This window comes from Plectropomus leopardus, chromosome 20 (genome assembly GCF_026936395.1).
Source record: "Plectropomus leopardus strain MGB_pleo_1.0 chromosome 20, ASM2693639v1, whole genome shotgun sequence".
NCBI lineage: Eukaryota > Metazoa > Chordata > Actinopteri > Perciformes > Serranidae > Plectropomus > Plectropomus leopardus.
In genome coordinates this window covers 28,528,352-28,539,467 of record NC_142195.1, presented here as the reverse complement: position 1 = coordinate 28,539,467, position 11,116 = coordinate 28,528,352, and the positions used below count along the sequence as shown (strand labels likewise).

The 11,116-nt window shown below is 35.7% G+C and overlaps 1 protein-coding gene across 1 annotated transcript in view; it reads right to left on the bottom strand.

Annotated features, from left to right (window-relative positions):
* Window positions 1-1,171: 1,171 nt before the first annotated feature.
* The window catches only part of zfyve16 (zinc finger, FYVE domain containing 16), a 29,521-nt gene continuing 19,576 nt past the window's right edge, over window positions 1,172-11,116 (bottom strand). Inside the window, exons 11-18 of the mRNA XM_042508691.2 lie at window positions 10,618-10,700; window positions 9,841-9,945; window positions 9,144-9,294; window positions 8,352-8,432; window positions 8,113-8,272; window positions 7,072-7,177; window positions 6,780-6,956; window positions 1,172-5,900 (exon numbers count right to left, since the gene is read on the bottom strand). Coding sequence (XP_042364625.2) covers window positions 5,742-5,900; window positions 6,780-6,956; window positions 7,072-7,177; window positions 8,113-8,272; window positions 8,352-8,432; window positions 9,144-9,294; window positions 9,841-9,945; window positions 10,618-10,700 — 1,022 coding nt within the window. The 3' untranslated portion in view covers window positions 1,172-5,741. The remainder of the gene's footprint in view (window positions 5,901-6,779; window positions 6,957-7,071; window positions 7,178-8,112; window positions 8,273-8,351; window positions 8,433-9,143; window positions 9,295-9,840; window positions 9,946-10,617; window positions 10,701-11,116) is intronic.

Genomic DNA, 11,116 nt, shown 5'->3' with positions numbered 1-11,116 from the left:
AGCTGTGGAAGAAAAATAAAGTAGTAATACCACAGAGAAGCGAGTAAACGTCATGCAAAGTACAAATGAGTAAAAGTACAATTTTATCTTTTAAACAAGAACAAAAGTAGTAAAACTTTAAAGCAGGAATACTCAATTTTCTTTGACTGAGGGACACTTTTGCAAAATAACAGGAGGGCAGGAGCCAATCAGCTGTCCCATACATGTTTTGGGGATTTTAGGACGTTTCTAGGAATTCAAGACGTTTCCTAGATTTTCTGTCATTTCTTGGATTTTGGGACATTTTAAGGATTTTGGGACATTTGTAGGATTTTAAGGACATTTCCAGGATTCTAGGACATTTGTAGGATTTAAGGATTTCTATGATTTTAATTACTTTCTAGGATTTTAAGACAATTTAAGAATTTAAAGACATTTCTATGATTTTAGGACATTTCCAGGATTCTAGGACATTTGCAGGATTTAAGGATTTTTCTCAAATTTCGAGACGTTTCTATGATTTTAATTACTTTCAAGGATTTTAGAAGATTTTAAGAATTTAAAGACATTTCTGGGATTTTAGGACATTTCTCATTTTTCAGAACATTTCTAGGATTTTGGGACATTTTTGGATTTTAAGGACATTTCTATGATTTTAGGACATTTGTAGGATTTATGGATTTTTCTCAAATTTCGAGACATTTCTATGGTTTTAATTAGTTTTAGTAGGATTTTAGGACAATTTAAGAATTTAAAGATGTTTCTAGGATTGTAGGACATTTCTCAGTTTTCAGAACATTTCTCTGATTTTGGGACATTTTAGAATTTAAAGACGTTTCAGGGATATTAGGACGTTTCTAGGACTTTCAGGACATTTCTAGGATTTCAGGATTACTCTGGGATTTTAGAACTTTTGTTGGATTTTGGGACATTTCTCAGATTTCAGTTGAGTATCGCTGCTTTACAGCGAGCTCCCTCCTTAATCTCAGCGTCTTTTGATGATGAATATTTTCAGGTCAGTTCAGCAGCTGAAGTTACAGTTATGTTGAAATCACAATAACATCGAATCATCAAAAAGTTCAAAAACATCGAGATCACAACAATGAGACAGACGGACAACCCAAAAACAAAACGCCTCCGGCTGAAACAGAAAAGTAGAAAACAGCTAAACACAAAATATTACAAACAAATATTTGTTTTTGTTTTTTTTCATAAAATTCATTTTATTCTTTAAATACACGAGCCGTTCAGAAACTGATGATTCGGACCCAGATACCAGGTTCACCAAATAAAAAGCTGGTGCTTATGAATAAATAGATGATTTACACAAAACGACACAATCATAAAGCAGAAAAGGACTTCTCGTTTTGACAAAGATGTTTCGATCACCCTGGAAAGAAAATAGAATAATTTACCTCCCAAAATATCACCGAAAGATTTATCTGTAACTATAATATGGAGAAAATATTTTTAAATTATTCTGTTTCCAAAGTTCAAATAAGAAAAAAGAGTCCAGATCAATCAGCTGTCCAGAAACTTCCCCCGACATGTTTCAGAGCTTGTTTGCACAGCAGGCGAAACACGTTGACTTTCCCCTGTTTGCTTTGCGTCAAAGCTCCTTAAAAAGAGGCCTCAGTGTTTATTTAGAGCGCTCAGAAAACTGCCAAAATTAATCCGGTGGTGTTGATAATGAAGATGCACATTAAAGACCCTGAAAACAAACTTTATCGGCTTTCTAATTTGAGCCACGCCGATAACTTTTGGTTGTTTTTAACGTGACAGATTGATGAATTTTGAGCGACCTGCTGGTGGTGAAATTAAAGATTATTCTCTTCATTTCAATTTTAATTTGAGGCTTAATGGAAACCCGCCTACAGTCAAACATACACCTAACTCAATGCCTTTAACCCTTTCATAACAACGTCACTGAATTCAGCAACTAAATATGGAGTTTAACAAGTAACAAAAACGTTGCATTCACTTGTTTCATGTGATAAAAACATGAAAATAATGGATTTATTACCGAGAAACTAAATATCAAACGTCTCACCTCTGAGCATTTGAAATTAACGTAAGAATTAAATAACCTGTAATGTGCATTATGAGGTTAATTTTTTACACTTTTACCTGCACTTTTAATATTTACGCATTGCCTTTTTGGGATTATATAATTTACACCTTATGACAAGAAAACTTGAATAGTTTATTTCTGGAATTAACCGTCTAGTGTTTCACTTTTTCTTCTTCTAAGTGCTTTTCTACACTGCAAAGTGAATGCAGCCTAATATTGTCCTATCAAAAATATGAGTTCTGTTTAGTTAAAACTTTTATATACCAATGATTCCAAAAATAACTCTTCATTATTAAAACAAAACAAAACAAAAATCTCTATATGCATATAGTTTTATCTTTTATACACGTGGTGAGATGAGTGCCCTAAAAAATGGAGAAAACTGAGACTTCAAAGCTACTTTAAACATTTCCTGCTGACCCGGATGCATTTTTTAAAGTTTAAACTTCTCTGCTGCGCTTTTATATTCTGACTTTGGAGATTATTTATTAACGACGACACCCGTCTTTAACCGCAGCGATCATAACTGGCAGTTCAGATCGAGCTTTAAATTTTGAACGAAGCTTGTGAAGAAAAAAAAAAAGGGCTCCGTTATGATTATTATCAAAATAAAACCTGCGTGTGACGCTGAGCTGTTTAAAGCCTTTAAAATACTGAAAATAAATACAAAATAAACTTGTCTTTTGCTGTTTGGTAAAATACTTGGAGACTTCTGCTGAGCCCAGGGCACCAAAAAGAGATTTTTTTTAAGCATTTTAAGTGAATATTTTGGGAAATTTGCTCGTTTGCTGAGAGTTCGCTCACACGTTTGTACGTTAAATATGAAACTACAGACAGGAAAGGGTTAAGCTTCGTCAGAGCTGCTGTTAGTCGGATGTTACAAAATCTTCGGAAAACGTCTCCAATCACACATTTACATTTTTAACGCTCTAACTTCCCGAAATCCGACATTCACACACACCCACTTTACGTCTTCATTAGGCAGCTGTTCGGAGTAAAGATGATAACAATTAATCAGCAATCGATTAATCAGTTAAGAAATTAATCAGAAATTTAATCAATCAATGTTCTGCCATGCTTTTGGAGTATATGCAATATGTTACTGATCTTTGAGGAAAAATGTTTTCTGTTTTGTTTGAAATAAGAAAGATTTTATGGGGTTTTTTTTTCAAATAACGACTAATCGATCGTTTTTTTCCTCATTCTTGACACAAATGTTTCTGCAACTTTTGGCGAAAACTACAAACGGGAGGAAACAGCCACACTGTAAAAATAAACTGTTTTAACTTTCAGGGCTGCCTTAAATTTTTGTAAGTTGACTGAATTTGAGAAAACAAGTTGAACCATTAAAAAATTTACCTTCACATGTTTTCTTAAATTCAGTCAACTTAAAATATTACAGCAGCCTGCACGACTGTTTTCTCCTCTCGCTTTGCTGTTTTAAATTTTTCTTCATCAGCTGCTAAAAAACATTGAACACAGATCTGGAATTTGTCTTTCTATTTGAGTTTTCAACAATAAAAAAAAATTATGGAAAAAAGAAAAAAGTGCAGCTCGGGTTTTGCCTCTCAAAGAATTTCTCCTGCGGTGATTAACGGCACAATACTCAGTATTACCGTCATATTTTTGGGTTGTTTTTGTGTATTATTTATTCAGATTTTAGTGTTTTGTCAATGGAAACTTTGGGTAAAAAAGCTGCGCTCATCTCTGTCATTTCAGGCATTACATCACCGAGCAGGAGCGTCGAAAACGGACAAATCGTCATATTTTACGGAAAAAAAAGAAAATCTGTTGCTACACCAAATAAATATCAATATTTCTTTTTAAGGAGCCACACAGAGCGGTGCGTCTGCCCTCTCTCCCTACATACTTCAGTCTTCCCCTCATCCTCAGCAGGTACTCTACCTCGTGCCGACATGTTTACTTCCGCGGATATTCCGTATCATAGCAACCGGACACACGAAGCATCTGTAGCTTCATATTCAACTAAAAAACATGAGAGATATTAATCTGCTCACGTAGCTATTAGCAAGAAAGCTGATGAGCAATTTTTTCCCAAAATGTCAAAATATTCACTTAAAAGTTTTCAACAAAGCCTGTACATTTATGACCACAGAATCAATGAAAAAAAGGTGTGAGATGAGTTTCAAAATGCTTTAAGAGCCATAAAAATGTGACGTAAAGATCTCATCAGCTGTGCAAAATCTGATCTCATTTATCATTTAACTGATTTGAAAGAACAGAAGACATCTGCTAAAAAATACACCCTAAAATCTCTTATCTCTTTGAAAAATGGGCAAATTGATTTGAATTCTTTCAACGAAAAAATCCGGGAAAAATCGATGAGTAACAAGACATGGACCAAAAAAGGCAAGAAATTACAAAAAGATTACAAGAAAATCACCTGAAAATAAGCGAAACAAGAAAAGTTTCTTACAAAAAAGAAGAAAATTACCCCCTAAAAGGGCTGATTTTTTTAAAGTATTTTTTTTCTGTAAAACAATTTTAAATATATAATTATACTAATTATTAATATAGTTTTTAAGACTTTTTTTTTTTTTTCAATTTTGTGGTCATTTTCTTGTAACGTCTTGAAAAGAAAGGTGGTCATTGTCTTTTTTTTGTTTGTTTTATTTTCCCCCCAAAACAAACCAATTTGCTCAAGTTTCACAGGCTTATGGTAAACAAAAATTATTTGGAGTCTGAGCTGAGAAATACTGATCGGCGGTGAAAGAAAACAGCTGCTCGATCAAAGAGCAAAAAGACGGTGAAAATACAGCAGAGGCCGATGGTGACAGAAATGAGTAAAAACCGGCAGAAAAAAAATGAAAGGAGTTTCATCCAGGAGGAGGACGCACCGGTCACATTCATGTTCAGCAAAATAATGTGTGAATGAAGAGGAAGCTCGAGACGGCTGATTATCACTCGTAAAAAGTGACAAAAACAACCTTTCGGACACATTTGAGCCTCATCTGAAACCTGTTTCTGACACACAGCGAGCCTCCTGCCAGAAGCGCTCAAGTTTTAACGATTTCGGACTTTTATGAGGCCGAGCGTGTTTCTGTGCAGCATCTTCATAACCAAGCGTTTGTTAAGAATTATATCTTGAGAGGAGATGCGTGTTTTTAGGAACGGGGCCAGCACCTGATGACACGTCTCACCCTCTGAAGTACTGAATACTGCAGCCAGTAATGTCCCTTACTTTAATATCATTTCATTCAATAAGCCCGTATTAAAATATAATAAATACATCCAGATGAGAGACATTTCGGCGGAGCGTCTGTGGGAAACATTCACTGAGGTGCTCCGAGCTGACGGAGGCCAGCGGGGAGCCTGGAAGGCAGAGCAGAAGAAGAAGAAGAAAATGGTTTTGGTTGTATTTTGGTCATATTGTTGTTGTTTTTTAGTGTTTGGCTTCTTGTATTTAAAGCAGCTTTGGTGAGCACGAAAAAAAACACAAACGCACGACGCCTCCTTAACAAAAAAAATCAGTTTACATCCCTCCGAAATAAATCCCCCGACCTCGGAGTGGGAATGTTGTGCCGGCGTGTCCTCTGCGACTGTCCAGCTGTGCAAAAAAAAAAAAAAAGCTGTTGTTTTAACATCCCGCCAAAATCAACAGCGTCGCTCTCTGTGCTCAACCATCTTCGGTTTAATACTTCTCGAGTGTGCCTGCGTGTGTGTGCGTGTGTTAGATGGTGTGTGTGATGTAGAAGATGAACTCCATGTCCATGGCAGTCTGTGGTACACTGGCGCTACCTCCGTGGATGACGGGGATCAGGGCGCCGTCCAGCTCGTTCATGTAGCGCTGAGGGAGGAGCCTGCCCCCGCAGCCGGCCTGGTACTCCACCTGAGCGCAGAAACACAAACGCTCAGCACAAAATATTCTCAACAGCGTACGGTGTTAATATGAAATACAGGTAGATTTGATATTAAATAAATAAATATGCATATGAAACAAATAATTAAGGCTGTGAATTGAATAACCGTGGCCAGAAAATTAAAAAAAAATGCTCTGAAAAAAATAAAATAACTACAGTTATGAAATAAAAAAATTAATTTGGAACATATGTTTTTGAGTGTAATTATTGTTTTTTTTACATTACTTTAATCCCTGGTGTTTATTTTATATTATTTTATTTATTGACTTTTCAATTTTAGCCTTGCAAAGACATAAGTATTGTTAATTATTATTATTATTATTATTATTATTATTATTATTAGCCATATGAATTGCACTGGACTGCATGTTTATATGTGGTATCAATATAAATAAATAAAGTTGAATCAATGTGATAAAACAACTGTATTTTGGGAAATTGCACCAATTAAATCATTCTGAAAAAAGCAATGAAACATCCCGACAGCTTCTTCTTCTTTTTCTTTTTTTTTTATGGCGTTGTCCACTTGCTTATGCAAAGAATACTACATTACCGTGCTGTCTGTTGTTGAAATGTAACTTGCAAAATAAACTCGCCTTACCTTAATTCCTCTCTTTGGATTTCTTTCCTTCAGACACCAAACAAACAATCATTTGTCTTCTCTATTTTACAGCAAGAGGCCTTAATCACGTAATTTACTAAACAAATATAAAAAGGTAAAGGCCGTTCAGTGAGAGAATCAAGTGAATCAGATAAAACTTCCCAAATTCATGAGCTTCACTTCCCTTGAAAATCACACTATAAATTACCAGCTCTTTGCAGACAGAGTGACGAGCGTTAATTCTCACCATATCCGCCTGTGTGGAGATGCGGAGAGAGAGCGAGTTGATGCCGCTGGAGGTGAGGACGGCGAGGTGAGGAGCCAGAGCGCTGCAGGCGGCCAGAGCCATCTCCTTCTGAAACACGCTGCAGGACGACAGCACCGACGCCAGGCTGCAGTCTGGAGTCTTGAGCTGGTAAAACACCTACAGAGACGTTCAGACATTCACGCGCCTGGACCGTCTGCTGACTAAACGCCACAACTTTTATTCAGTGCGTGAAACTAATGTAAAGAATGAGTTAATCAAAAGGAGAATCCACCTCGGTGCATCTGATGCTGCGACCGTCCGACTCAAACTCCGTGTCCTGCTGCATCCTCACGCTGGCGACGCCATCCAGAGGCCTCCCGTCAACGCCGCTCGCTTTGCTGCAGAGGAGCATTGAGGTGTCACGAACGAACAAAATAACAATTCAAAAACACACTTACCTGCATACATTATATTTGTGGCATCTGCAGAACTGCAGCTCTGACACACATTAACACAAGCACACACGCATATGGTTAGTGTTTTTTTGTGTTTTGTTTGGATTTGTTTTGTTGTTTTTTTGCTTCTTTTCTTTTGTTTTTGATATATATCTTTGTACTTTGACTTTTCCTTTATAAAATAATATTTGATGATATATCACACATAATATATGAATGGAAATATTTGGAACTGCAACTGCAGAAAATAAACAAATATTTGCAAAAATAAATAAATTCATATATATATATATATATATATATATATATATATATATATATATATATATATATATATATATACTTGCAGGTGTAAAAACACCCTAAAACACAGTGTACATATTATTTATTTTATTATTATATATATTTTGGTATTTCAGTTTCATATCGTAAGAAAAGTTTTAGTAGTTTTACAGCCTGTTGTGCCCTGTTTTCTCTTCAGAAGATACATAAGTGTTTGAAACGTTGCTTATTTAGTTGTAAGTGTGCAAAATGTTACCTCAGTCCTGAGCGAGAGATTGTGTCTGTCCCTGACAGTTGCACTACTTTCAGTTTAGGGTGAATAAAAGGAAAATATACTTATGCATTTGGGTTTTTTTTAACGTGCACCGAGCCGTGAGTCCTGAGTACCATCACAACTCTGCAGGTGCTGAAAACTCAAGAAAACAAAGTGATCAGAGCACAAACATCTGATTTTACTCGTAGAAACCGAGCAGCACAGAGAGTTACTCCACGCACAGCCGGCAGGATCAGAGAGAGTGTGTGTGTGTGTGTGTGGTGTGATAGTAGCACAGATTGCACAAGAGTGTGTACACAGTTGCGTGAATGTGTGCCGTTACCCCGTGTTGACAGGTGAACTCCAGTCGACCCAGCGGACAGTGACGTTTCTCGAGCTCCCTCCATCGTTCCTGCCGCACGGTATGTGGAAGTCCGTCTGCTCCCTCAGGGCGGCGCGCAGAGACTCCATCGTCTCCGGAGGGATTTGCACCATCAAACCATCTAAAGGAGACAAATTACAGTTAGTGTCCAAAAACTGTCAAGTCCTGTAAAATACGAGTCAACAAATCCAAAACTTTACCTTCAACAATGCTGGACTTTGCAATGAAGCCTGAGGAAGCTTTCAGGGCTCCATTGAACACCACAAAACTGGCGCCAGTCACTGGAACAAAACACCAGAGGGTTAACCCTTTGAAACCTGGAGCGACATCACCTTTTTATGCTGCTTTCAGACACCTTTAACAAGTATTTAAGCCTTTGAACCCGAGCGAATTGGTGCAGTTTCTTCTAAAAACATTTTTGTGTTTTTTTTTTTTTTTTAGTAATTTTTTAAAATTATTATTATTATTATTATTATTATTATTATTATTATTACTATTTCATCCCTTATGGTATATGTGATATTGCTGTCATGTGCATGTTCAGTATTTTCTGTCTAATCTAAAAATGTAATAAAATATTGCATAAAAAAAAAAGAAAAAAAAATTAAAACATGGGGAAAAAAGCAAAGAGCAATTTGGTAAGAAATTATCCACAAATTGCAAGAAATTAGTAGATTTAGAAAATTATTTTAAAAAAGCAAGGGAAATATGTCTAAATTTTCCTGTTTAATTATTTTTATTTATTTATTCATTTATTTTTACAAATTTTCGGGAAATCCTCTTGTACTTTTAACCAATTTATCTTACTTTCTATCATTTCGATTAATTTCTTATTTCATTGTTCATTGTCTTCCTCCCGTGTTTTTCAAAGAAATCGAGCCAATTTGCTCAGGTTTCAACACAATAACCAGAAGATAATTTGAATGTTTGTGATGTTATTTTGCTCGTTTATGTCCTTTTTTTTTTATTATTTGTCAGATTTTGACTCTCACCTGTGCGTGTCTTCCCAGGCTTGCTGTTGGCCTGCGTCTGATAGTTTCCCTCCTCGTTCTGGAAACACACCAGGTGAGAGTCGGCCTCCGAGCTGAACCTCGCTCCGATACTGATGACGTGCTCGTTGGATGCATTCACAACCTTCTGCATCTGTGAAACACAGAAAACACATTCAGAATCTGGATCAGAAATACTTTATTGATCCCTGGAGGGAAACTGCGGCTCATTACGGTCGCTCTGATGCCGGCAGAGAATTACAGCAATAGAAATAAGCACCCAAGCCAGTATGTAAGAAAATAAAACAGAAATAGATATACAGTAAGAGCAAACTGACACAGTATGTAAATCTTTAAGTATTTAAAAGGTATAAGAACATGGGGGATATTGCACATTTGAGTATTTGCATAGTCGAATGCTGTGGTTGGAATAGAAATATTGCAGTGATACAGTGATATGAAGAGCTATTGCACCTAAACCATATTGCACATTGATGTAATGATAAATAAATAAATTGATATAAAATGTCGCAGCACTGCAGAGCCATGTGTCGACTTCGGTTAAAGTACTTAATGTGCAGTAAAAGTGTTTTTTCTATTCTATCGCATGTTTTTGAATTAATATAACTCCTTCTTCTCCTCATAATAATAATAATGACAATGATAATTTATGTTATCATTATAATTATTTATTGATTACCTCATTGAAGCTGCTTTTGGGGATGTCGATGTAGCTGTGGCCCATCTCCATGTGGATCCTCAGGCCCTCCACCACTGACAGACTGTACTGGTAGTTCCTCAGGTCCTGTGGATAAAAAAACAAAAACAAAAAACCACAAAGGCTAACAATGTCCATCTGCTAATTATTTTGGTGGGCAGCCCAAATTAAAACAATAAGAACAATAAGATGAAAAAAGAAAACAACTGACCCTTGAGGCACAAACATAAAAAACTACTTTCATCCAAAACCACAGAAACTCTCTCCCTGTTAGGTGCAGCAGAAGCGGAGCCAGCTGGCGACGTTGCCAGAAGCCGACATTTTTTATCTCTTTAGAAGAATCGTGTGATTAATGACTTCAAAATGCAGACTGGACGTGTTTCACTCGTCTTATTAACCGTCCTAACGAGGTCTGTCTCAAAGCTGTTGTAGCTGCAGAGAAATTATGTTCTTTTTACTTGGCTGTGGATATTTAAAAATACCCCAAAAATACCCCACTGTGTGCACTTAAACAGTGATGACAGTGTAAATTTATTTTCTTTAAACTAGGTTCAACTGCAACACTTTAGTGCCGTTTGGGAGATGCAGAGACTAATTAACAGCAGACAGAAGCTCCTCAGAAACTTAATTAAATGAAGTTAAAAAAAAAACTGGTGTTAGTGGGATTAATGAAGAAAGTACGCAGTTTTATTTCTGAAAATACTTCGTAAAACTATCAACAATAAAGACATCTGTATCTGGTTGAGTTTTAGTACTTACAGCCAGTAAATTCATAATGGTGTGTCCCGTCTCTCGATACACAGAGTCCCGAAAACGGACACTTATCAATGTCGTGGGATACACTGTAAAAGAGAAAGATATTTAGTTTGTTACAGTATATAAAAGCATAACATTATTACACCACAATTAATAATCTTTACTTAAAAAATCTAATTATCTCTGTGAGATAATAATGCTAAAGTTATGGAAGGAATAAAATGAAAATATTTAATATTTCACTAAAAAATTTTGGATTAAAAAACAAACTTAAAACTGCAAATGACGATTAATTTGGTCTACAAAATGAAACTGTGACTGTGAGATCGCATTTTTTCACAAACACAGTTACTTAAAGCATTATTTTTTATCATATTATTGCTATTATTATTATTGTGTTTAATAAATGAATTTATTTTTATAATAATCAATTTATTTTAATTATTTATTTGTTTATTCATTTATTTATTTTCTTTTGTTGTTTTTTTTTATTTGAAGTTCA